The 27,249-nt window shown below is 45.8% G+C and overlaps 1 protein-coding gene across 8 annotated transcripts in view; it reads right to left on the reverse strand.

Moving 5' to 3' along the window:
* Positions 1–26,208, reverse strand: part of eya4 (EYA transcriptional coactivator and phosphatase 4) — a 33,606-nt gene extending 7,398 nt beyond the window's left edge. For 3 of the 8 annotated variants that reach the window (XM_062559601.1, XM_037450162.2, XM_037450160.2), the window contains exons 1-13: positions 25,866–26,208; positions 22,518–22,578; positions 8,743–8,792; positions 6,729–6,850; positions 4,942–5,025; positions 4,334–4,411; positions 3,806–3,872; positions 3,513–3,655; positions 3,129–3,272; positions 2,808–2,890; positions 1,627–1,801; positions 470–606; positions 162–245 (exon numbers count right to left, since the gene is read on the reverse strand). In XM_062559601.1, the coding sequence (XP_062415585.1) occupies positions 162–245; positions 470–606; positions 1,627–1,801; positions 2,808–2,890; positions 3,129–3,272; positions 3,513–3,655; positions 3,806–3,872; positions 4,334–4,411; positions 4,942–5,025; positions 6,729–6,850; positions 8,743–8,792; positions 22,518–22,550 (1,200 nt within the window). In that variant the 5' untranslated portion in view covers positions 22,551–22,578; positions 25,866–26,208. Of the gene's footprint in view, positions 1–161; positions 246–469; positions 607–1,626; positions 1,802–2,807; positions 2,891–3,128; positions 3,273–3,512; positions 3,656–3,805; positions 3,873–4,333; positions 4,412–4,941; positions 5,026–6,728; positions 6,851–8,742; positions 8,793–11,769; positions 12,139–22,517; positions 22,579–22,658; positions 22,678–25,865 lie in introns of those variants that run through there. The other 5 variants (XM_062559604.1, XM_037450165.2, XM_062559602.1 and 2 more) reach the window with 4 other exon arrangements.
* Positions 26,209–27,249: the final 1,041 nt, after the last annotated feature.

Genomic DNA, 27,249 nt, shown 5'->3' on the forward strand with positions numbered 1-27,249 from the left:
CTCCTCCTTGTTGCCTTTCTTCATAGTTTGAGTTATTTGACCAATTTTGGTATTTCAAACACAAACAAAAGCCGGAGTCAGAGCGGTCTACAGCTTTGGAATTCCACGGCGAGTGGATGTGCAGGACGGTCTACGGATGGATGGAAGGAGAAGGAGCTCACCTTGCCGTATTTCTGTGCGTAGGAGCCCGTGAGCAGGGAGTGGAAGACGATTATTGTCTCGTCCAGATCCCACACAAACACCCTCTGGGGAACAAAAGAAGTGACACGGCGCTTATGTTCATCCTCTCAGCCCGTGTGTGCATTCAAGATTGACTGGACGGGGACATGGGGGTGAGGGGGGGGGGGGGTCTTGTTGTTCTGAGACAACTCAGCGAACAGAGGAAGGCGACAAAGAGCAAAGCGCATACCCATGAGAATGAAACGGAACATATTCAGTCGGAGCGCTCAGTCCGTGTTTGTGCCCTTACCTCCAGGTCACTGTCTGGGGGAGGGGAGGGGTTGTTCTTGCGGCCCCTGCCCCGGGACTTGGACCCCCCACTCCGACAGGCTCGGTCCTCCAGCTCTTTGATGGGCGTGGAGGGGCTCTGCACTGTATCAAACTCCCCTGAGATTGTATGCAAAAACACAGGCAGGGCTAAACATCTGAAACATTACAAGTGATCAAACGTGCGTCTCGAGGCTCCACAGACAATCACAAACTGCACTTTGACGCATTGCAGCATCAGCCATGAGGCGGTTTGAGCGGATCCCACAGGTGTTTCACAGTATCCCCTCCAGGAAAAGCAATAACTCTCATTTTGTACAGTAATAAGCCATATCGTCGGGTTTAATAATTCAAGGTAATTGGCCTAGCACATCAACTTCAAGACTACCAATGGACCTAAACAAAGGCCTTACTCTGACTGATTCATGATAACATGCAATGGAAATATGCATAATATATACAGAGGAGGGGAACTGTGCAATACATTAAAAGCTAATCTGAGGCTTTTTTTTGCAGAGATACAACATTCTGCAGGAGCATACATGTGAGCACAGACATTCCTCCTAATGCCATATGCTCCCACTGCTGAGTGGTAACCAAAACCAGACTCTAAGCTCCGGCTCTCATATTGTTATGTCTCAATCAGGGAGAGAGGGGGAAGACGAAGACAAAAAAGACAAAAAAATAACACAAAGACTATGTGAGTGAAACAAAAAACACAGATACCATATGTAACTCTAACAAGAGGAGATACAAAAGAAAGGAGAAGTAGTAAGAGGGAAAGCTCCAGTGAAAAGAAGAATGACGAGCTCCTTTAAGTAGACTTCTTGAATTTTCCCTTTCTCTGACCAGTAAAAAAGTAAAATATATAACATAAACTCCCTCTGATCAAAGCCTATGAGGCGAATGTAAACATGTGCCGATCCTGCAATTAGTGAGCGCAATTCCGAAAATCTATGGCCACAGTCTGAAGTCACTTCCCGTGCTTCATCACGAGTGGAAGAGAATTCTGAACTCTACTAGGCATACTGTAGTATTTTTCTGCCGGAAACAACATCATGGAGCCAGTGTGCGGGAGAAGGGGAGGAACCTGACATTTGTTTGCATCTTCAGGAGCAGGAACTGTAAAAAAAAACAAACCTGGGTGAAGTTCAGCAGCGTGTCCGGTCATGGCGGGGGCGGGATCTTGCAGCTGATAGGCTGCCGTGTTGCCTGTGCCATCCACGCTGTTGGAGGTCATATAAGTCCCGTATGTAGAGGCGGAATAATACTGGGCATACTGGTTTTGGCCAAACGTCGTATAGGAGGGATAATCCTGCACAGAATAACATGAATTATGAGCACACAAGAGCGCAAATACCCCCCCACCCCCAAAAAAAAGAAATTGGTAAAATTCAGATGTTTCACTTGTCTGGAAAGGTTCAAACTGACTTTGGAAAAGGGATTTTTACAAGTGTTCCTTCTCGTTTCTGTAATCTTTTATTCCCTTGATTCTGGGGTTTATATATCTAAAACGACCAAAGCCTTGTGTTGCTGCTTTTTACTGTCCCAGTGGAAATGGACGCTTTTATGAGTCAGCTCTCTAAAACTGTCACTACGTCCATCTCCAAAAGTTCTTTATAAAGTGGAGCACAACCCGTGCACACACACACACAAATGCACAGTTGGTGTGTAGTCAAGTGTGTATGCAAGCATGCCCGTTCACATGGTGTATACACATTTATAGACTTACTGTCTATAAGTCTCTCTCACACACACACACACACATACACACACACTGTCCCCCTTAACCCAGCCACACAAGCCAAACCTTGACTTTTGTCCCTCTAAACAGCCACATCTATCATAGTGGAACATTAAAATCCCCTTTAAGCACTTTACTACCACAGAACAATTCATCACATGGACAAAGAGAAATATTCAGAACAAAACACTCTTTCACAAAGATTCATTGTCTGTTTCTCTCATAAGTTGGTTGCGAGTTCACGACGTAATTAGATTTTATTTCTAGAGAGAGGAAACATTGTGTGGGAGCCTGACTGTGAAACCACTTCTCGTCTCAAATACTATCGCAACTGTGCCATAAAAAAAAAAAATCTCCATCTTTAATTCGAGTCAACATAACGAGGCAACTCACATTCCCTCAGAGCAAACATGTAGCGTGGTCGATCTGCTCTCGAAAGAAGTCCCTTTGGGAAATGGGCTTTCTTACTGGGCCCTGGGAAAATGTTACCTGAGCTTACTTTCAGCTGGACGGGAAACAGCAGTGCAGGTTTAAACAAAAGGAAACACACAGTTCCAGCATATAGACCCTGAGGTACCTGCTGTGTGGCAGCGTAGTTGGCGGGGTTGGACACTGAGTTGTTGGTGGCGTAAAGGCCCGAGGAAGGAGTGAAGCTGGAACCTTGGAACAAAAAGACGGGGATTGGAATGAGACGGCGAGAACGAACAGAAACCAAGAGAAAGCAGCAGAACCCCCCCCCCCCCCCCCGTGTGCCACCGCATCGAAAGGTGAGCTCATTCTCAGCGAGGGTATCAAAATTGCTTAAGACGTTTCCTTCATTTTTCGTCAGGCAAAGAATGCAAATTGAAGTGGGAGTGACAGGCGGGAGGCGCTAAAAGCCGTTTTGTCTCCAGCTGACCTGGCATCTGGTAGGGGGAGTATGCGGTCTGTCCGGGCTGAGGGGTCGTGAAGCCGGGGCTGTAGCTGAGGCCCGTCTGCAGAGGGGACTGACTCTGAGCCAGGCCGCTCTCCGTCTTAATGCCCGGCAGCATCACGCCGAGGTCTGTGGCGAGAACAGAGCTGTAAACAATGCTGTCATGTTACTTGCATGCAGGTCCACTCGTGCCACGGTTTTGGTTTGTCATGCTTTTCATCGGGGTATTTTTAAGCTTTTGCTTGCTACTTATAAAGCCAATTACAAAAGGAAATCAAAAAACTGTAACAATATAAAAATAACAGTTCAACTTGAATGTGTTTCCACTGTGGGTCCCTGTGTGTGTGTGTTGTGTGTATTTATTGATACCGTAGGAGGACAGCCCGTATGCCTGCCCCGTCTGGGAGTAAGCGGTGTAGACGCTCGACTGCTGCATGCTGCCGAACTGGGGTTGACCGGCGTACGTCGGCATGGACGGGGCCGCCGGCGTGGAGAGGATGTGAGGATAGGGCCTGGGGAGGGGGGGATGAAAGGTGAGGTCGATGCAAGACGGACGATGGCACAACAGGACAGCAGGGAGAGAGACAGTGCATGGGAGACGGCGTTCTGATGAGGAGGACTCCTAGAGAGCGGCTCCTGTTGCGTTAAAAGGCCAGACTCACTTTGAGGGGTAGAGCGGAGGGGAATACTGGTGGGCCGAACGAGGGCTGTAACCGCCGCTGGTGATCACTAGAAACATCACAGTAATCAGAGACAACAAGGTTATGGCTGGTGCCAACTCAAATATTCTGTTTGTAAATCATTTTTAACGGAGAGCCGGCCACGTTGTTTCCTTTCACAGAGCGATTTAGTCCGTGAAACCCTTTCAGGCCCCGTAGGGAAACACAGCGTCTGTTTGAGAGCTTCTGGGACGTCAGAGCTCAATGCTGACCGACACCCCTCACGGTGTGTTGCTTTCAATGGTTTCGCGTATCGGTGTGCGTTCGCTCTGCTGCAGCGTGTGTCTCTCTCTCGTCCCCCCTGCCAGCCCTTGATGACGCAATCCAAGGACAGGCACTACCTCGTGAGATTAAAGCTTTCAGCAGGCCTACCGCTCAGCCTGAATGGATGACGGGGTGTGTGTGTGTGTGTGTGTGTCCGTCTTTGTTTTTTCATTGGCCGCATTTCTCTCGGGCAGATGTGTGTGTTACCTGAGCCTGCGTATGTGTCCAGTGCTGTGTCGCCTGTGGTAGTGACTGTGTCGCTGTTGTTCATAGGCTCTGTTTTCACTTGAGAAAGACGGAGAAGATTGGGGTTAGTAAGGACCAATAATCAAGTACCATCACACACACACAAATGCACACACGCACACAAAAGGAGAACTACCATGCAGTTTGAGTATGGGAGCAAATGCTGTGTGCAGGGTTCCCTATGTAATTGGTGCAACATTTCAAGGGCTTTGTAAGTCAAAAATGTGATTTCACCTCAATATTTCAAATGTATGGTAACGATCGATTTTAGAAATACAATCATAAATGATTCCCTGAATTTTGCCCTTCTTGCCCAGTAAAATGAATCAAAATCTTTAGTTTCTCGTGAATGTCACAACTGTTGAAAAGGAACCCTGCAACTGTGTAAAGACTCCATACACTGGGATCCAAAGAGCAGGGAACACTGCAAAGCAAAAGAAAATTACTGCAAGTCTGGATGAAAAAAAACCCACATCAGATCTCCAACCAGCCGTAACTATAGAAACCCATTCCTTTTGCATTAAAATGAATACCACTGGCGTTGGATTCACACACATGCACCTCTGTACCATAGTCCTTGGAGCTCGGGGCGGGGGGCGGGCTGCTGCAGCCCAACAGCCAATCAGCCGTGTTTAGAACTGTCATGTTTTCACCTAAAGGGGTGCAAGGTGGGAAGGTGGTGAGGACACGACGTACTGAGAACCAGATTCCAGTCTCAGGTGCTGAATATTAGACTCTCTCATCTGCAAGCTGAACATGAGGCTCGAGGGAGGAAGCTGTTTGCTTAGCTTAGCATTAAAATATGGATGTTCTATCCAAATGTAAAACATCTGCCTACTAGCACCTCAGAGGCACTTAATCGCCATGAGGTTGTCGGGGGCAGAGAATACATGACGTCTCCATGCCGTGCCCAAGAAATACAATACGACAACTTGTTACACTCTACATTTTACAACTTGCTTTAGATTCATCTCTATTCTTGATCAACTCCTGAAAGAAACTACTACTCACAAGCTAGTGTCAAATTCTGTTGGGTTTTGTGTGTATTTGACCTAAAACAGCTGCCTGAATCAACACCACACAGCACCACAACAGCACCGCAACCCATCAGACAAGCCCTAATGAAGACAAATGAGTTGCTATGGCGACGGCCCACGGTTCCCGAGCTCTGGCTGATGTCAGGTGAGGGGAATGTTGGGTATGTAGTATGTTTTGGCTGTGAATGTGTAGTCCCGGCTCTGTCTGCTTAAACCATTAACTGTGAGCTCATCAAAAATAATTGAACGTGCTCTAATATGGTCTGAATGCGCTGCTGAGTCCACTCTAAGCAGCTTCTGTCATGGTGTCTGTGTGTGTGTTGACTCATCAAGTTTACTAAAATGTCAATCTCACTTTTTCCATGACATTAGTTTCCATTGCCTGTTAAAACGGCAAAAGATCAAAGGATCACTCCTGACAAAAGCACTTTCTTCCATAGCTGTTACATCAAACTGCCTTGTCAAAAAAATATGTCAGCGAGAGGCACAGAGATGAAGAGATCAAGGGTGACAGTAAAATAAGAAGAGAAGAGAGAGGCAGAGTCAGACGGAGGAAAAGAAAGGCACGAAGAAAAGAGCAAAGACAGAGAGGAGAGTGTCGACTGGTGTTGACATCTAAAAGAGCTGTGATGCTTTAATGCTCTTGCACAGTTTCCAGCAGGATTTTATGCTTGAACACACACACACACACACACACACACACACACACACACACACGCATAAGATACACACACTTTACTAAGCGGCAGAGCAGAAGTGCTTCTCTGTGTGTTTACACAAGTCCTCGAGCTAGTGCAGTGTGTGTGTGTGTGTGTGTGTGTATGATTGCATGTGCATGTCTCCTTCCGGCTCTATAGATTCCATAAAAAAAGTATTCATCCTTGCATTTAAAAAAGAGAATTTAATTTAATTACATAATTATACTTCATTATATAATTATAATTATTGCCCTGTAAGCGTGATTTTCACAGTCCTGACCAGAGAGAAACACATGTTATATTGGTCTCTTCTTTAAGATTAAATCTTAGATCTGTCTACCTAGGACTTAATGCATTACTTCCACATTTTAGTAAATCCACATAGTTGGATAAGATTGGTAGGACGTTTTGTGGCGTAGACCAGCCTCGGTCTAATGGTCACACAATTCTTCTACCAGCAGCTTTTAAAGCTCAAGCTCAACCATTTACCCGGTATCTCTTTGTCTAATCTGTATAAAAGAAATGTACACTCAGTGTTATTTTGATCTCTGGACGGACCGATCAGCCAACAACTGCCATTCCATTCATTACTGCGGTCAAAAACATATCCTGCCCTCTCACCTCCTGTTCCATTGGTGGTGATGGAGGGGCTGCCGAGGTTGTTCTTGTCCAGCTTGGAGCCCGTCGAATCCCCGCCTCCCACGCGGTTATGAGGACTGGCTAGGTCCTGCATTTCCATAGACCTACACGGAGGGAAGGAGGAGGGGGGGGCAAGAAGGAGTTCACAAAGATCAACTGCAGTTTTTTAATGAATATGAGATCAACAGCAGTACACGCTCTCACAATCTCCTCTCTCTGTATATTACGCTGAGATCTGACTCAACACATTCAATGACATGCTGCGTATCCACACACACACACACACACACACACACACACGAGTCCTAGACTCAAGCTTCTCCGTACTAGTTAGCTGACATGAGCATGTGTTCAGAGGCGCTCAACATCGTCCGCGGGTCTGCTGGCTCTTTTATGGAGTGTGTGTGTGTGTGTCTGTGTGTGTGCATGTGTATGTGTGTGTGCACTTCTGCGCTTCGATACAAACCCACAGCCTGCCAGCATGCTTTAGTTTTACAATGTGTTCTACATGCATGACTGGAACCAGCACACAAGGTGGTAATGTTGAAGTGAGAGAGTGTGTGGAGTAAGAGGCAGTAAATAGAGACACCAAGAGGAGGACGATGGCCGCTCATGGTAGAAATCTGTCCTTCTTGTGTTCTTTGTTTATATGGATCCCGATTAGCTGTTGCTACAAACACAGTGACTCACAACAGGGTTCACAACCCCCACTGAGAGGTGTAAGTGTTTAAATAAACTTGCATGGACACTGTAAGAAAAGCAACAATAAACCCTCTTTCACGTCCTTTGGTAGTGGACATAGTTTAATGTTGACTCGGTGTGTGTGTGTGGCTACCTCATATGAACATGTCCGTGCATGTGTGTGTGTGTGTGGGTGTGAGACATCAAAGTGAGAAATGACAGAGATGGACGGAGAATTAATCCGATGCGGGTCGGCGTCCTACCAATCTGTGTGTGCGCGTGTGCGTGTGTGTGTGTGTGTGTGTGAGTGCAAAAAGAGAGAATGTGTACAATACATCTGTGTCATTGTCTGGAAGCTGGCCATCGCAACGCTACGGGCAGATAGCGTCGCCACACATGACTGCAACCCACTGTCGGACTGACAGGTATACAAATAGCTTTCAGAGGAGGAGAAGGGAGCAAAAGAGAAAAACCCTACGAAAGGTAAACGCACTAAATCAACTCTCTCCGTCCAACTCTTCATTCCTCTTACTTACAGCTAAACATTTATTCTGCTCTTTTGCACTCAGAAGCCTTACTTCAGAAGCATGCCGAACAATGCGTCTGCTGTACAATAATGGTTAAGGGCTTTCACAGATTACGATGCTTTCTCTCTCTCTCTCGTGTGCTTCAACATTCTTCCTTCATCCTTTTCTTTTGTCTCCCAGCAGCAGGAAATGATTCGGTCCTCACTCCTTGTCCTTTTTTCCCCCTTCCCTCTCTGTTTCACTCCTCTCGGGAGGCGATGGCAGCACTTGGTGTTTCATAAACTCTTTTCTGGTTTTCGCATTATGTCTGGTCATTGAAAAAATATGCTTAGTACAATGCACAGTGAATGGTGTATTGTTTGAAATAAATACTTTAAGGGCCAAAAAATATTTTCCCTTTGCTATCAACATTCATTTTTTATTGAAAAATGAAAATAAATTAATGAAAAAAACTTCCCAAGCTGACGACGAAAGCCCAAAAGCCCCCCAAAAATCGGACAAAAAGCAGCAAATACTCAGCAAAGCAGCAAATACTCTGATTCGAAAAAAGCTAATTAAATTATTGAAATAGCTGCTAATAATGTTTCTATAAATGAATGAATGAATAAACAGTGCCTATGCTTGTCCTTTGATTTGATCAGTACGTTGTGTCCTTTTTGTGTGTTTGTGTGTGTGAGGAAGGTCTTCACAGCTCGCAACTGCAGCGAAACAACACCTTTCTACCCCACGATGAGAGAACACACAAACACACACACACACCCGCACATAGGCTGAGAAATGCTGTTTACCTGGTATCAGAAGGGTCTGGAACATGAGATTCACTGTGTGATTTCTTCACCTGCACAGAAACCAGAGCAGAGGACATGGTTAATAAACACACACATCAGTGCGGAGTGTTGCATAAAAAGGACTAAAAGAGTGTTATTAAATTAAAAAAAATTACACTCGTATCATGACAAACTGTTGTGAATAACAACAAAATAAATTCCTGGCATCTTGGATACTGATGTTAAATCCCCTGAAATGCATTTGATTTAACATTTAAAAAGACTTTGAACGTTACCTTATAATGCAGCGATCCTAATGAATCAAAGCCTGGTGTCTGTATTTGTAGCCACCACCGTGACAAAAGTGCTAACTGGCTTATAAGTGACAGATATGAACTTTCCCTTGTTCACCCGTGACCTTGTTCGGGCCCCTCCCTCAACCCGTGGAGAGTTGGAAGGTCACGATGGGGTCATGTTAGGTTACAGGGCTCACTCTTCACCCTCAAACGCCTCACCGTTGACACTGAATTGAGGCTGGACTTTGGAGGTTAACCGAGGCATTCGGTCACTGTGTGCAGAAAATCTTCCTTCATCATTGAATAAACACACTCCGCACACGGCCTACCGTGCCTTTCCAACCGAAGCGCACACTCACCGCACTCACACACAGGCTGATTTTGTGTGTGAGGGTGTGCGGCGCAAGGCGGTCGACCAGCGGTTCTCTATTAAAATTCCTCCCTCTTATTTGGAACAGGAACTAATTAGAACAGTAAATGCAGGGCGGAGCGAGGGCCAATGTGTACCAGCTGCCCTGTAATTACTGTGTCAACACGCCGTCGAGGTGTAGGGCACGCGCCAGGTGCCAAACACACACACGCACGCACACGCTCGTGGAAATGCACATACGAACTCGCACAGACAGCATATATTCAGGTAATTTGCACATTATCGCAATCACAGGTAAGTGTACAGAGAAAGTGCTCGGCCGAACTCCAGGTTTCTGAAACTAGGACATCTGCGTGTGTGTGTGTGTGTGTGTGTGTCTGTTTTGGAGTGCGATGTGGTGTTATGGTTCAGATTAGAGGATCCTGCTGAGAGCGAATAGAAGCAGCACTTAGCTGTTTAAGGCAGGGTTCAGAGGTTAGCCCGTGCCCTCGTATGGATCACTTTACACACGCACACACACACACACACAATCACACACACAATCACACACATGCCGCTTTCATGTCACGTTTCATGCTTTACTGAAATTTAACAAGGCTGTCAGTCACAACGTCAACAGCGTGGCCGTGAGAAACTGCAAGCCACATGTAACGCACACGTAGGGCTACGTACAGACGAGGGTGCGCACACCGCCCGCATGCAACCACACACACACACACACACACACAAAGGGAAACACACAACTGTCCGTCTGTTTCTGTCTCGACATTATCTGTGAAAACACAAGGGCTTTGATCCCAAAAAGCTTTTATCATTGTGCTTCATCCGTTGCACACTTTCACTGCTATTATCTGCCTACATGAAAACATGGCATAATATATTTCTGTTTTCTTTCTTCCTTTTTTATCAGAACACATTCTTTCACAAAAATGATCTAAAACATTTCTTTATTTTCAGTGCCCACATTTTTTTTAAATTAGTTTTAGCTGTCCTAACCAGAAATAGAGCCAGTACACCAAAGGTTATGGTCCAATTAAGACCCCTTTAAAACTACACTATTAAAGAGAATCATAATGGACCAACAAAACTCTTCACATTCACTAATTCAGATATTCTGCAGTATTCATCTTTTCCGTATTTAGCAGTAAAACAGGCCAAATTGATCTAATAACAACGGAAGGGCCACTAAGCGCATACTCCGGGGGGTCAGCGCGATATCTGAAGGACCCATTTGTGTCATCTGAGCCATTTATATTGGTGACCTTTGACCCGGTTGGCCGGGTGACCGGTCTAGAACACAACCTGGCCAGCACGGGGAAACCCTGAGGGATAAATGACCCCAGGTAATTAGCACTAATAACTATGATTTACTTAAGGGAATTACAACACTGCTCTGTTTGTGTTGTTACTAACTCAGGATATTTATCATCGGACGGCTGTAATGATAACACGGGGCCTAATTTGACCCAAGAATTAAGAAAACAGTAGGCGTGAAGCAGTCCTAGTTCAGGTCCTAAATGGGTTTCCTTGTTTTCTACCTCGTCCCCCACTTTTTGACATAAAAGTTTCATCGACAAGGGCTGTGGTTTTGTTTCTGGCAAACTGCTAAAGCAGTGCACAGGACGAGAAGAGGGGTAGAGACAAAGAGAGAATGAAGAATAGCTCGGTGTGTTTCTGCTAATAACCCGACCCGTACGAAATTGGTCATTTGATACCATGCAGATGAGTTGCACAGAGACACACACAACGGGGCTTTAAGAAAATATCTTTTACAATTACTGTGCTGATGTAAAAGGAGCATTAAGGTTTGTTTTCAAATTGAATATAATAATTTTAATATAGGATAAAATTGAATCACAATCACTTTTAATTGTAACGTGGCTAATTTAATTGTCCAATTTTACGAGGGATATTTTTATTAGATAGAATTGTATTTTATGATAGATCTGTATTCCTAAATAAAACCTAAAATATTGGACAAATATTTAAAAAATGGAATAATGACAATTTAGAAAGAGTCTAATCTAAAATTATAAAATTGTCAAAATGAAAGAAATTATTAATATAATTAAATTCACACAAACTGTTTTGAAATATACAGTGAAAGAAATTTAACTTGAACTGAATAATACCCTGAAACTATTGCAGTACCTCCATCATAAACTCCTAACCCTCTTTTTTCAGATGCACTGGAAATTGCATTGCATCCAATCAGATGCATAAAATAAAGAATGAAAATGTGGATGAGCAATGTACCTTTACATACAGCAGCATTTATTCACCCACAAGTGTGACCAGCAAATAACAATAAAAAATATCATGGGAACACACACCATAATTGATTTAGATTGTGAGTTTACTCACAATGAGATTCCTTCTTACCTCGGGGTGTAATCAGGTCGGGTAGCAGTCCTATACTTCCACGAAGCATTACAGAGCTGTACCATCCACTGGCTTCCTCTCAGACACAACCGGGAACATGCGCACACTCCTCCCAACTTCAACTCCTCTCTATCTACCTGCCTCTCACTCCGTGTACTCCAGGTGTCAGGTTTTTCTCCTCTTTTCTTTCTGGTGGAAGTGCAGCTTTCTTCTCTTTGTCTTTGGCTACGTGCGGCGGCTGAACTACGCTCGTCTCCTCAGGTCAATCCAGGCTCCTGTCTTCCTCGACTCCAGTAGTGGGGAACATTTCACTCGTCCTGTTTCTCTCCTCCTCTGCCTCCACCCCCTGTTTTTCCTCTTCTCCTCCTCCCCCCTCGTCATCTCTCTCTCGCTCTCTCTCTCTCTCTCTCTCTCTCTCTGCTGTCACTCACTACAGACTCACTGAAGCTTTTTATTTAAAGCAAATTAACCTTTTTTATGTAACAGATGTAGCCTTTTCAGAAACAAATAAACTGAATTCCACGTAGTAACCCGGCCGTGTATGAAAATATAACACAAGTCAAAAAACCCTAAATGAAAAACATCCGTGTGTGTGACTCCAATCCTGCTGATGGCCGCTGTAGTGTGATTAAGTCCACAAAGCTGAGGCGGTAAACGGAGATATGGAGTGGATGTCAACGTCTCGCAGCAGAAAGTACAAGGCCAGACAATAAACTTCACACCATGCAACCGACCCCAACTCACCCCCACCTCACGCACGCCACACAATCTGACACGCAGACCTGAGCAGACGGACACGCGTGTTCAATCCGTGCTGGTGTGGAACCACGCGGGCTGCACGTGTGCGTCATGTGTGAAGTGGAGCTCAGCAGGAAGGGTGGCTGAGGGTGTGCTGGTACTTTGAACCAGGTGGTTTCCCAGCAGCCTCAGTCTGAAGATGGCACTCTTTTGCTTCGGTTGTCAAGGTGTTGTAATGGACTTCCCCACACTGATGCAAATTTAAAAGGTGATCTTTTCTCACTTCTCATGGAGTTTGGTTTGGTTGTAATTGGAACAAAACACGTTAGCATTAGGGAATCAACTAAATATCACGGTGTAGTAATGGATTTTGATACAATGAATATTAGGGTATGGGATTCTACTTTAGGGCCTATCGCTCTCTTTTGCAAACCTACGTGTGCAAATAAAAGTGAACTGAACCTGAACCTAGATCCAAACACTCAACTGGCAGAGAAAACAAAAATATTCTTGGTGAGACAACACTGAAATGAAGTGAGATGTTTTTTTTCTTCTATTTTGAGTAAACTGACCCTTTCAATACCACAGAACCGGTTCAAATGTTACTGATTGTAAAAAAAACAGCTGAGAAAGATGCGGCACGTATGAGCACAGACCTCGGGACCAATTTAGAACGGGGCGACTGTCTCCCAGCGCGCACCAGCCACCTTTAGCCCGGGGGGCCACCACGGGGGACCCCCGATGAACGGCCTGATTGATAGACTGTCCGTGAACCCACGAGAACACACCGGCGCAAACGTCTGTGGGAAGTGTGTTGTACGTGCGCGCCGACATGCGCCTGTGTGCGGGACGCCTGAGAGCCTGCGTGGAGGACTAGCTGTCAGAACAGATTAGGGTGTTGCCGAAAGCGCTTGACAACTCAAGCACTTTATTATTAGCCGGGCAGGACGCCCATCGGGAGGGAGGGGGGGGGGGGGGTCGTCCAAAAACATCCCCGGTGAAGTATTTTCACAGCAAGTGGAGATGGAAGCGAGGGAGGTGTCCCAAAACGCATCAGGTGATGTATAAGGACAACAAAAAAGAAGACAAGGAAGGAGTAACGAAAACAAAACAGTAGCGTAGCGTAGCGTGGCGTGGCGTAGCGTAGCGTGGCGTGGCGTGGGCACATCGGAGCAGTCGACTGAGCAATTGAAGTGGGTTTTTGTTGACCTTCGGAGAGTTTCAAAAAGTGTCTGAATGAGGTGCCTCCCTCCCTTTTAAGAGGCCCTCGAGAACAACTTTGTTCTTCAAGTTGAACAACAGCCGTTAATCTTCCTCTCAGCAAAAAAAGTGAAAGAGACTCTGCTTTCTTTATTTCTTTTCTTTTTTTCCCCAAGAAGCATTCAGTTGTTGACTTAACTTCTTATCAAACCATCAATAAAACCCTTGTGTTTGCCCGATAAATAGGAAGCTAATGCTTGGCGTTAAACCAAGGAGCACAGCTAAACCTCGTTAATAAAATAAATAATATCTTTCATTTGTGCAAAAAGTAAAGGGGAGTGAAACAACAAGTTGTGGTTTTAACAAAGCCGGTTTCCAGTGTTCGTGCTAAGCTAAGCTAACTGGTTGTTGGTTGTTGCGTCGTATCTATTGCACAGACATCATTGTGGCATTGACCTTCTCAGACAGGAACCGCAGATGACAAATGGCAAGTTGTGTAAACTTCATACATTCTTTCAAAAATGACTTCACACACACTCACACACCTGTGCAACATGATCATCCAGCCATCCATGTCTCTGACATTAGCCGATGTGTATCGACCACAAAACACATCCATGAAGGATGTTACTCACCACATAAACACAACCATCTCTATATCCTGCATATATTCTCTCTCTCACACACACACACACACACGCACTCACACGCACACACGCACTCACACACCGTCACACATTTACCTGTCCCCTGCTCAAAGCGCTCTGCTCTCCCCCATTTGTATGAGTGGCTATCGGTGTGGTAACTCAATCCCCTTCCTTTCATGTAAAATACATTGTGCCTCCCCCCTCCCTCCTTTCCCCCCTTCACCACTCCTCCTACACCCCCCCCCCCACATACACACACCCCACACCCGCCGGTTCCCCCCCGCCCAGGGAGGTGTAAAACTATCCTTCTCTTTATGCGTCCAAAAATGCCTCTTTTTCAGGTGTAGTAGGAAGCTATGAAAGAAAAAAAAGGAGTGAGGGAGTGAAAAGGAAGAACAGGGTGAGTCTGTGGAGCAGGGAAAAGGTGGAGGAGGAGGTGTTTGGGTGAAAAGGTACCTTCCAAAAACGTCTCTCTCTCTCTGTGTCTCTCTCTCTCTCTGGTTTTACCTGCCTCTTATGAGTTTGCCAGGAGCTGCCTACTCACAATTTGAATTGTTCATAAATGAGGGTACATTCCCACACAGTTAGGTATCACATGTCTTTGGACCTTTGTCTTCAAGAGGAAAAATAGAGCTAAAACAAGACGCTGACCTCTGCCCCCGAGACTATACGAACAATCTGAGAAAGGAGAGAACAGCACGCGGCGCGGTCGCTCCGAGCTATAAAGCACAGAGCCGCTACGTGGATGTGACACGTCATGTAGTATGAGTTTTAAACAATAGACAAAAATCTTTTTGGGTAGTTATTTTTTTCATATTTTGTCCAATTTAATAGCCAAAATAAAAATAAAATGATCAAGATTAAGGTTTATGTAGTAAAAGTTTTCTTTTGGGGATTGGCTTGATTTGATTTTACGTTTTCTTGCTGGTAAATCTGTGAGAAGTTTGACACCGGCCCCCCCATTGTATCCGTCCCCTAAATATCAAGTGAGGGTTATCTTAGACATATATTTGGGTCTCCCGCTTTTACATCGATTACCTTATTCATACCTTCATTTGTCAGAGGGGACAAGGGGGCAGATCCCTAGCCAGGCAGAAACTCCACTTTTAGACTATCATGTGTTAACAATATATATACATAAATATGGGTGATCTTTAAGATGTCTTGTGCTTCCTCCCTCTAGAACTGTATACTATGTACTGAATACTCGTGTCTGGGGAGGAAGAGCAGTAGAGGAGAACAGTGAGGAAGGCCTGCTCGCCGCCCCGGTGGTCTTCATATCTGCCGTTTAGATTGGCTCCTCGTTGTCTCAGAGTGAGGGTATCACAGACATGATTTAATGCAGCTTTACTCAATGGAGACAAATGAAAAGTCACTGATGGATATGTGTGCGTGTGCGTGTGTGTGTGTGAGTGTGTGTGTGTGTGCAGGCCGGTTCTGCGCTGTTAATTGTGAAGCGTTTGGCCTCGACTGCCCCTGCTCAGCTAATCTGATGTGAGTGATTAAAAAAACAACCGGGAGAAACCTAAACCAGTATATGGCTGACCAGTTACACACACACACACACACACACACACACACACCCCCGCGCACACACAGAAGCATTCCAGAACATCACTCTAATCAGTGGCACAGAGACACACTCAAGTACACACAACTCTGTATGAAATGTCTAAAGGTATAGAAACACACTGGGGGGACTGAAAGTGAAGTATTAAAACATTTTATAGACAATAGGCTGATTCTCCAGCTTCATACTACAGGATGTGTTTTAGTCATCGAGAGGTTGTGAAAGCTTATAGACACTTCAAGCCGGACCTGTTTGTTACTATCATAAGACATTAAGGATTCATATCCATCCATGGCTGCGAGCATGTCAACGTACCACAAAGGGGAGGCTCAGTCACTACGGACTCATCTGTGCAGCCATGGACGGTAAAACGTGACGATACGGCTTGGTGAATCGGAGAAAGAGTGAGTGGACTAGAACAGTGTGAGCTCCTCTCTGCTGCTGTGCGAGACCTGAAGAAACACAACACCACTGCCCTGCAGCCCCCGCGCCCCCCCCCCCCTCCCCTCCCTTCCTCATCCTTGACCCGACCACAGCTACCGCACACCCCGCTCGGCCCCCATACTGCAGCCCCCCGTGAGTCCACCAACCCACCGCCCCCCCCCCCCCCCCCCGAGGGCCTCCGCATCCCCCCCAAAATCAATGAGATGTGTGTGCGCCTGTGTGTGTGTATGTTGGTGGGTCTTATTGTGTGTGTTGGGAATAATATCAGGTATGACGGCAAAGACTTTAAAAGTAACAAAGAGTGAATTTGTCTCAGGAGTTTAACTCCTAGAGAGTCGGAGTGTCATGACTGCAGTGTGTGTCTGTGTGTGTGTGTGAGTGCGTGTCTGTGGCAGCAGCAGCCGCATCAATAATTAAAGCTAATCTCATTAGGCCTCGGATCCCTTTCAGACGCTTTTAATTAAATGATGAATGGCCTCCCAGCTGCCTGTTAAATAATGCTGCTCATGACATCACGCCATTTGGGTGTATGCGTGCGTGTGCGTGTGTGTGTGCGTGTGCGTGCGTGAGAGGCACACCATAAGGTAGATATCCTTCAAAAAAAGACAAATGGAGAGACATTGGGCAGGCAGAGAGGTATGCCCTCACATGCCATCTGCCCTTGGATTCGGTATTGTGAGAAGTTGCTGCTCACCGAGGAGAGAGAGGTGTCGGGTTCCGTCGTACCGAGCCTCGAAACACTTCATATCATCTTCCTCATAAAATCACTCGCAACACCACATGTCTCCGAAGAAGAAAGGCAGCTTGAGGGAGAGGAGGATGTACGCAAGTGTGAAAAAAAGAAAAGAGGGACAGACAACCAGGGAGGGGGGGGGGGGGGACAAAGAAGACAGAGGATAAGAGAGCAACAGGTAGAGCAGAGGACAGGTAAGGGTGCCAAAGCCCCCCCAGGGCTCCAGACAGCACGGACCCCTGGCAATGAGAACGCCCCGTAAAAACCCTCTGTTTCTCATCCCCCCCTGTGCTCTCTCTCTCTCTCTTTTGTCCCCCCCCCCTCGTCCCCCTCCCCTGCTCTCGGGCTGGCTCTGCCTGTATCGGATTGCTGACTTCACAATAGGCCCTGAATCATCACTCTAGCCAGAGAGACACGGGGAGAGACGAAGAGGCGGGCTGGCCGGCAGAGGAGGGGAAGGTGGGACAGACAGACAGACAGACGGACAGACGGACAGACAGACAGACAGACAGACAGACAGACAGACAGGCTGGAGGAATCAAGGACAGGGAGAACGTGTGTCTCTGGGCATCAGCGTCGGATCCGTTTCCAACATGTTCAGATGGACAATTGTGCCCATCTTAAATGCACAAATTGCATATACTATTGGAACATGGTCTCAATAATACTGAAAAGTCGCAGGGTTAATTTTTTACTTTTAGCAAGCATTGTTTGACCTGCGAGCTGTCACACACGCACACAGCCGGTCAGGCTTAATGGAAGTAGAAATCTGACTTTGATTTTGAGAATAAGTCAGAGTCGAAAAACCTAACTGTGCCTTCAACTTTCTTTTTCAAATTTTACGGAAAAAAAATTGTTTCAGCTAAATTTCAAACACAAACCTTCCAATAAGAGACAATCGGCGGCAATGGTCGACATGGGGAGTATCAGTGATAATCTCAAGCTGCTCACGCTGCACAGAGGAATACAACCCCCCAGCAGAGCAGCAGAGGAAGTTCTCCAGCATGCAGGGGAAGCAGGTTCCTTCAAAATCCAAAGCACAATTGTTGCAATTTCACTTTCTAAGCAGCAAAATGAGGAAATATGTTTGTTTACTTGTAACCAATGCCAGATGAGCTTTGGCCAAAAGACCAGTTCGAACAAAAGGAAGGCTGTGCAACAAAAGCAGACTTCTGTTCCTATATGTATATATACTTTGCTAAATAATGAACTTCTCACGCTAAAATTTCCAGTGGACAGACATATAACATCTGGCAGTAATGTGACTTTCCTTGAAAACTCTTTTTGAGTAATCAACAAAGTGAGGAATCTCGGCTTGACATATTGCGCCCTGATTGACTCCCATTGAGCGAGAGCACGGTCCCGATGTGAAGGCCGTGCCTCCACTCGGATGACCTCAGCCGCCTCGCTCCGCAGACAGTTTATGTGTATAACAGAGAGCGAAACACCTACACACACACACACACACACATGCTCTCCCACAGACACACGCAGCAGACACTGAAAGCACACGTATCGTGTGGTTTCCTGTCTGGTGCGTTCCTCTAGAAAGCCCACGCCGGTTGCTCTGGGTCTTCTAGATGGATTCACCAGTCTGTTTGGAAGGGTTGGTGGGGGCCGGGGAGATGGGGGGGTTTGGGGGGGGGGGTTGAGTCTGTCGCACTGTGATTGGCTCACAGGCCGTCTGTGACCTGCTCACCTCACACCTAGCTGGCTTTCCCTGGCCCGGGCCAGACTCACACTCCACTCTCTTATATGCGAGTTGAAGATCATCTGAAGCAACTCAAGAAGTGAATGCGGGGTTGGTGAGAAACAGATGTTTTGGTTGTTTCAGCTTGAATACAACTTATGTCATCACAAAGAGAGAGGGAGTTATTTTTCCATTTTCTCCATTGACAAATGGGTCCTTCATCTAATTCTTTATTTTATTTTTATTAGTTTTTTCGAAATTGAATTTCTGGATGGATCTTAAGCTTTGATAAACGCATGAGAAGATTATGAGAAGATGGGCATTGCAAGAGTATAGTAGTAATGAGTAATACTATTCTAAAGTTAGTCTGTTGCATACATGCATTGACAGCTGGGTGTTGCCGTGAGAAGCGGGCGTACAGTGGGAAGGTCGATGTTTTAACAGAATAAAACTCATTATTTGGGATTTCACTAGGAGGAGATGAATTGGGGGATGCATTTTTAAAATAAAGCAAAATATGGATGCTGATTTTTCCTATTCCCCCCCCCCGCGCAGACAGCAGCTAGTTTAATTAGTTAAGCATAAAGGCTTGCATGGGGCGAGAAAACTTTTGAGGCTTGACCAAGCTTAAATCTCTACAAATCTGTCTTTATTTTTATAGGTTCTTATAGAAGATTCTTTATAGATTTTTATAAAAGGTATAAAAAGCTTGAAATTAGTGTGATACAAAATGCACAGGGGTCACGAGCCGATGGATATCTCTTGCCAGGCACAGTATGTCTTGCTGTGAGCGTGGATTGGCACATTTCATAAATTACAATTAGAACCCCCCCCCCGTCAAACACTCATCTGAAATCGCTGCCTGTGTCTGTCGAAAAATATCCTAAAACTAGGAACCAATCGCTAAAAATCCTCTCAAATGATTACTTTCATTACGTGAAAACATAACTATTACTATTGAAATAACGCCTCCCCTCTGTGCAGCTCACACTGAACGACACCCAGCTGTCAACTAAACTCATAAATAAATCTCACACGAATCGCTGGACACCCCGGCTGAAATTGAAGTGCACCTCGGTGCCACAACTAGGATGCCAGCCTACTTGAGGGATGCCAGGGGCTCGTCGTTACACTCCTGTGGACCGTCCCACATGCCTTGTCGCCGGGCAGATTTTCGAAAGCGACCGCGGATGACGCCAATGCACTCCTGGCGATCGGGGTTGGGCTGTGCTCGCATTTAGCTACTGCTGCTGCATGTAAGTTTGCGTGAATGTGTCTGTATGGGGCTGTAGGGGTGAAAGAGGGGTGCAACCTGACCCCGCTGCTCCACTAACTTGGTCTCCCTCCCTGTCTTTCTGTCTCACACACACACACACTGGGACAGCTGCCATACACAGGGCCTCTCCCAGCGCACCAGAGGAAAAGGCTACAGCTAAAGCCTTTTTTTTCCCACTCCTCCTTCATCTCTCTCACTTTTTCTTTTCATTTGGGGGCCATACATTTGAATCCTGCGAGGCTCCCCGGGGTCAACAAACACCGGCGCTCCCCCCCCCCCTGTATCCCACTGCTTCCTCCCCTCGGCCTACGGACCGGAGACTTGTGGACTCCGTGTGGATGCTCGAGGCCTCGTGATGGTCTGTCTCTCCACTAGATATCTGCTAATGGGAATTAACTGAAATCTTTTGATCCACACGGCGTCACCTGTTCTTCATCGCGTCCCTCGAAAACAACATCAACGAAAAAAAGTTATCGCCTTTTTCCCTCTAAAGCTAAAGAAGCAAGTGACAACAGGTGGGGGCGAGGCGGGGGGGGGGGGGGGGGGGGTTGCACACTTGAACAAACTAAAAGTAGCATTAAGAGGCTAACCACTGTTGGCCCTGCCTCAGGCTCCTTCCAGCGCTCCCCAAGGACCCCCAGACGGCAGGCTGGGCCCTCGGCAGGCAGGCGGCCAGAGACCAGAGAGGACGCCTGACCGTAACCCAGATGACGTGCGATGGATGTGGTGGGAAGTGGGCGGGCTGGAGGAAGTCAGGGACGGGGGGGGGCTTTAAAAGGGTAGAGAGGAGGTAGGGGGTGTCTGCTTTCAAAAGACAACTCCCCGAAATGTTGTGTGTGAGGTCCGCACTGTTTTCTCAGTCATCCGACACACGCCTGTTTCAATGATGCAGAAAGAATAAGACACTTTGTGAGAGGACAAACACTCGGAGGAGAGGCATCGCGTTGGTTTGAAATTAAAACCCACAACATTTAATTTATAGTGTAAGTAAAGGTGAATTTGTGAAATATGTCATGCGCAACTAATTTAGGTTCAGTGACCACAATGAGACGATTATGCTCCTGTTATGAGGAGAATATCTGGTTTTCATTTATACTTTAACACAGTAAAGTTGGTCAATTTACAGAACACTTATATAACAGCTATGTGTCATGTTTTAGGCAGAAATGCCCAACATGAATTGGTTTGACAGTCTTTGGTGTGATTATTGCTTCTTCTATGTTAAATAGATACGACAAAAGGTTTGTTCTGCTTCAGTAGAGATATTCACAACTAAATGTGAATATCTCTACTTGAGCTTTTAGAAAGTGTAACATTTCAAGTGCATGTTTTTACTTCCTTCTGACATTTTATGGGCAACGGATGAATTATTGCCAGGGCTTTTTGCTTTCAGGTGCAGCCATGTAGCGCATCCCTGAAATACTGATTCAAAAATGCTTACACAACAACACAACTTTGATAGATAGATCTCAGCTTCTATAGTCTGTAGCTCTGTGCAGTAAGATTAAAATCTCTGTCCTTGCTCCGAGGTCTCATTTCCAACCTGAACAATTAATCAATGTCTTTGAGCCGCAGCTCATATTCACGTAATAAATGATACCAGTGCCCTATTTAAAGCAGGTGAAGTAATTGGGGAATATGGACATCAATATTTCATGTTTGGATGGCGGCGGGACAAGATGGATGCTCCTCTCGGCCCTCTTTCTTTTTCTCCCTATTGTCTGTTGCCTTGTGTGCACGCACTGTGACATCGCAGCGCTGGGGGGGAGGGAGGGGGAGGAGGAGGGGGGGGGCGTAATCCAAGCCGGGGCGAGTCTGACGGAGCAACACAAAAAGTGAGGGGAAAAACAACATAGTTCTTACGCCGCGTCCCACTTTGCGCTATTATTACAGTCGGGGCGGGCGGGTCACACGGAGCGCGAGGGAGAGAGGATCGAGCTCGATGGAGGAGGAGCAGGAGATGAAATTACACCTGTTCTGGTGGCTGACTAACAACTTTGAAATGCGAGCGGACCTCCTCGCCGCCAAAATCATTTTCCCAACAATACGGCCTGATCTTTAAACAAGCACAACTGGGACGCTGCGCTGACGCGACGCGACGTGACGTGCTGAGACTCCGGCGGACCCTGCGGCTTCGTGTGCGTGTGTGTGTGCGTGTGCGCGCGCGCGTGTGTGATAAGAGAGGCTGTGCATTCACACACACATGCACTTCCAAATGTCTTCATCCAGCTTTGTTTCTAATACTCATTCACTGCTGACTGCTGCCATATGGTTACTGTACACTCACTGAAGCACATCTGCTAGCGCGCGCATACACACACACGCACACACACACACACACACACACGCACACACACCTCACCAATGCACCTCAGACTTTTGTGGCCGACACAAGGTACCCATGCACACGCGCACACACTCGCAAATGCACACAGTAGCGTTTCACTCACCATCTGTTCGTTGAGGTCCTGTGAGGCCTCCATGGTTTCTTCGGTTTGGATTCGTCACAAGCTTCAGGGGCAAGAAATGAGAAAACAAAAAGTTGGTCAATGGATAGAAAAGGAAGAAAAAACACACCTTTTTCTATTTACCTTTGCACTGGTTGAAGCATCACCTGTGATGGATTTGTTTTCCACTAATGATGCTCGAACATTTGGGTTTGGTTTCCAAATGGAATCAATTAAAACTGTAGATGAAACCACGCACCCTGCTGCATTCACTCTTCATTCTTTTTTTATGTCTACGTGCATCTGTCGGTCAGACTTTCTGCCAGTGTGTTTATGTGTGAGCAACAGGAGACTGGAGGAGGGAAGCGGCGGCGGTAACTTCAGCATATCATCTTCAGCCCGAGGGTGAAGTGGAGAGATAATTGCAGAAGTAAATATCAACAATGAAAATGGAGAAGTGTAAAAGACACGGCTGCTTGGCTGCCACTGGACCACAGTCACGGCGGCTGGTGGGAGCCGCAAAGACAGTGAGTGACCCTGTTAATGCTGGACGGGAGACAGGTCGGCGCTGCGGCGCGGAGGCCGAGGTCACTGAAATGACATGAGATGTTCTGACGAGAAGAAAACGCAGACGTGCTGCCCTTCCTTTCTTCTTCTTCTTCTTCTTCTTCTTCTTCTTCTTCTTCTTCTTCTCAAGAATGCCCTCCGCCCCGAAAGAACGGCACAAAATGGCTCCCCTGCGATATTGTGTGAAGGTTTGACGGCTGAACAAAAGAGTGGGCTGTGAGGACACACACTCCCATGCCGACACAAAGGTCCTTCCCTGTCATTAGAGCTGCTGTTCCCACCAAGTGTGTGTGTGTGTGTGTGTGTGTGTGGTGGCGCGTTTCTCTGAACAGCGGCTCATTTTCCTCCGTCGAAATGTGTTCATTTCTCTAAATTCAATCATTTTCTTTTTTTTTCACGCCACCACTTTGAAACACTGCCAAAAGCCAGCGGCAGATGTCCTTTCCCACATACAGGGTGTTCAGCTAAGCGAATTGATCCTTTTTTGACATGTCGGTGTGCGCGGTGAGTGTGCGTGGATGCACATGACTGGCTGCAAAATGTGTATCAAACGTCAAGAGCATTGAATTAGGGGCATATTTTATGTTTGTGTGTGTGTGTGTGTGTGTGCGTGCGCGCGCGCTACTGCTGGTGGAGTTTTCTGGCTCGATCCTTTAAACTAACTGGCATCCTTTTAATTTTTCATAGGGATCAGCTCCTCCTCGCCTGAAACCCAAGACAATAATGCGTCTCTCAGGTGAATTGATTTGTGCCCAAGCCCCGCTCCCTCTCCCTCCCTCTCCTCCCCTGTGCCCCCCCCCCTCTCTCTCTCTCCCGCTCCCTCTCCCCCTTACAACATATTCTTCTTTAGCAGGGATGCACTAAAGGTCAATATTATCCACCGTTTAATGAAAGAGCCTTTTGGGCCAGTCAGGTTATCCATTAACAATTCAATAGTACCAATCCGGTCCGATCCTGCCTTTCAAAAGACGCACGCATGAATTTACGCTTTTATATATTCTTAAATGTCGTTAACTGTTCCCTTTGTGCACCGTGCACGTCTGCCTCCCACGGCCCTAAAGCCAGTATAGCTACCCGACACTGCACTGGGAATCAATAATGCCTGCCATTTCCTTCGGGCGTCCCACAAGAGAGAATTAGATTCCTCGCTATGCGCCCATTGACACGGGAACACATGGGACGGCGCAGGATTACAAGGTGGACCACGCGGCTAATTCCACGCTTTAAAAGCCGAAGAGAGGAGAATGTAGAACAAACCGCAGAGTGCTGCTGGATGGAATGGTCGCGGTGAAAGGTCACATATTCCTTTCGACTCAAACTTGATTGACTGAGCAATCGTTTTTACGCACGGGTCGATTTTTCTTTCTTTGGTTTTTGGCGACGCTTTAATGTCGCCGTTTTAGAAATGTTTGGTATTCTACCCGAAAGCTGCAGACACGCTTCTTCTCTCTTGTAGACTTTCTATTTTCATCAACCGGTCCATGTGCTGCATATATGTATAAAACAATACGTGTTCTTTTTTTCAAGGAAAAAGTCGAAAAGAAATATGATTCATTAAAAGGACTGCGTCAAGTAAATATGCTGCCAGAGTAAAATATATTTAAAGAGTGACAAAAATAAACACAAGTGCGTTTTGAAATAAAAAAGGGCAGAAATGTAGAGGGATAAGAAATAGTAGATTTTTATAAATATTTGTTTAGGGGAGAAAACTCCAATCCCGAATACGTTATATTTCCCTCGTCCTGATGGAAAATCGGCCTTTTCAAATGAAAGATCAATTTATATTTGAATTCAACATTTATTCAATTCAAATAAAATACTTCGTTTCCAACCTCTACGTGTACAGGACTTAATCATTTCTCCAAATCTCCACACACCAAATCCAGTGCATCCATCTCTCTTGCGCATTAATGCGCATTGGTTAAATACGAGTCCTTCATGTGACATCTAATCTGAAGGGATTGCGTTGCCGTGGACCTATCCGGTTATAAATGGGCGCGTAACTTGTTATGTTGTTAGGGGCAGGCCAATAGCCAGCGGCCATTCGAGTCCTGAGAGCTCGGCCATGGTGTAAGATTCCCATTTCCTACATATCAAATATAAACACAAAGTCCACGTGGGATGAGAGGAGATGGGGAGAAAAAGTCGTGGACACACAGAGGGATGCTGGCAGAACACGGGGCACTAAACCCCTCCAGGTGTGATGGAATCCGGATTAAAAACTGTACCCACCGAATTGATCTAAACTCATTGTGGCAGATAAAAATCACAATTTAAATTTATTGTATCGTTCTTTGACAAATACATGTGAAATGTTTCATCAACAGCTTTCCGTGGATATGGCTTTTAATAATTCAACTGAAAAAACTGAAAGGAATTATCGATCAATTATATTTGTATTTGTATCTATAAAAAGTCTTGTGGAAAAAAAAGTGAAAATGGGTTGGTGGATAAAATATATTGAGGTGGTTTTGATCTTGGAGAAAAACTGAGTCGTAAGAAAATTGGACAAATGAAATATTCTAATTGTCTCTTTTGACAGACTTATTTATGGGTGAATAATTAATTCATGACATTGTCATGCTTGTCCAAATGGATTATATTAACTTCCCTCTAGAGGGACGAATATCTAAAGTAAAAAAAAATTGGAATAACAATTACGACTAGATGCTTCATCTAAATTACCATGAAATCAATCCGACTGAATCCAAAACGAATTAGAAACCATCTGTCAGAGCACAACAACTGTAACCGTCAGCCAACGCACAAACAAAGTCCACATACCTGCGTTAATATTACTTTCGTCGCAACAAGAAGCTCCCAGATTTCCTTCACCTCTTGGCAGCGCTCATACTCTAATGCACAGAGATCTGCGCACAGCTCTCCCTGCTGTCTGCGGGCTGTCACTGACCGGGTCGCGACTCTTCAGCCATCACGTGCGCGACTCCCAAAAAACGAGCCCCGGTGAGTTGATCGGCCTCTCGGTTAAACTATTTTCACGCACTGAAACCGTCGTGCCGGCCCTCGGTGTCGGTGAGCGGACAGCTCGTCTCCAAACACCATTGTTTCCCAGTCCGCGCGCAAGTTTGAGCTGCGGGCTGTTCAGGACGCATTAGGCTCAACTTCGTTATTTGAAAACCCGTCTCGCTGCGCATGCGCTCAGCTGCCATGCGGACACAGTTGGGCAAGTATCCCAAAGGACTAATGGGGTTCAGAAGGGGGGGGGGGGGTACCGAAATGACAATCTTATTAATAGTTTGGTCCAAATGACGTGCTCGCAGTTTTATTTATCCCATCAGAGCAAAACAACATGCACCCACTGGCTAGTTTATCTATCTATACATCTATCTATTGCAATGCAATCACAGATTTAGTTTTTCTTTTTCACGCCCATGTTACTGAAAAAGAAGTATAGTCTGGAGAAAAATGTCTTCATTGGATACCCCCCAACAGAGAGCCCTTTTAAAATGTTCAGCAGTACACATGACAGGAGACAAAAGTGTAGAGTCAATAGGACATGCAGAGAAAAAACGGCGATTACGAAAGAGCTTTTGATTGTCAATGCTTCTATTTACATTGAAATATAGAAGAAAAAAAAAGTGCATGTCGGTTGTGCCAAAGAAAGGAAAAAGGCATGCTGGGTAAGCAACAAAAAAAAAAACATGGTTCAAACGAATTGTGTGAGAGTAAAGACGCACATCGCTGTGCCACAGTGGTCCCTCAAAGGTGACCACAGTGCGTTGTTTATTTTGAAAAATGAAATGTTTGTCAGGGCTTATGGACGCTTTGGCTTTTGGATCCCGTTGGCCTCGTATCAGCGCTCTTTTACCCTCTTGTCATTTATTTGTGACGATGAAGTCAACAGTCTCTGACAGATCCCCAATTGTTGGTTTGAGACCTTGCAGACACACATACAAACACAAACGTCTCCTGCCCTTTTGTTTCATGAGTTTATTTGTTTATACGATTCAAATGTATTATGTGAAACAAATAGAGCCAACGTTTCCCTGGCAGCACACACAATCACTGAAAAAAAAAAAGTTCTGCTCAACAAAAAAATGAAAACCGGGGATTAGGAGAAAAAAAGGAGGCTGTAATATACAATTTATTACTTTCTCTCTCCATTTGTCTGTTTAATTGGGAGCTGGAGATGATCCCAGCTGCAGCA

Source organism: Pungitius pungitius, chromosome 20, assembly GCF_949316345.1.
Source record: "Pungitius pungitius chromosome 20, fPunPun2.1, whole genome shotgun sequence".
NCBI classification, from domain to species: domain Eukaryota; kingdom Metazoa; phylum Chordata; class Actinopteri; order Perciformes; family Gasterosteidae; genus Pungitius; species Pungitius pungitius.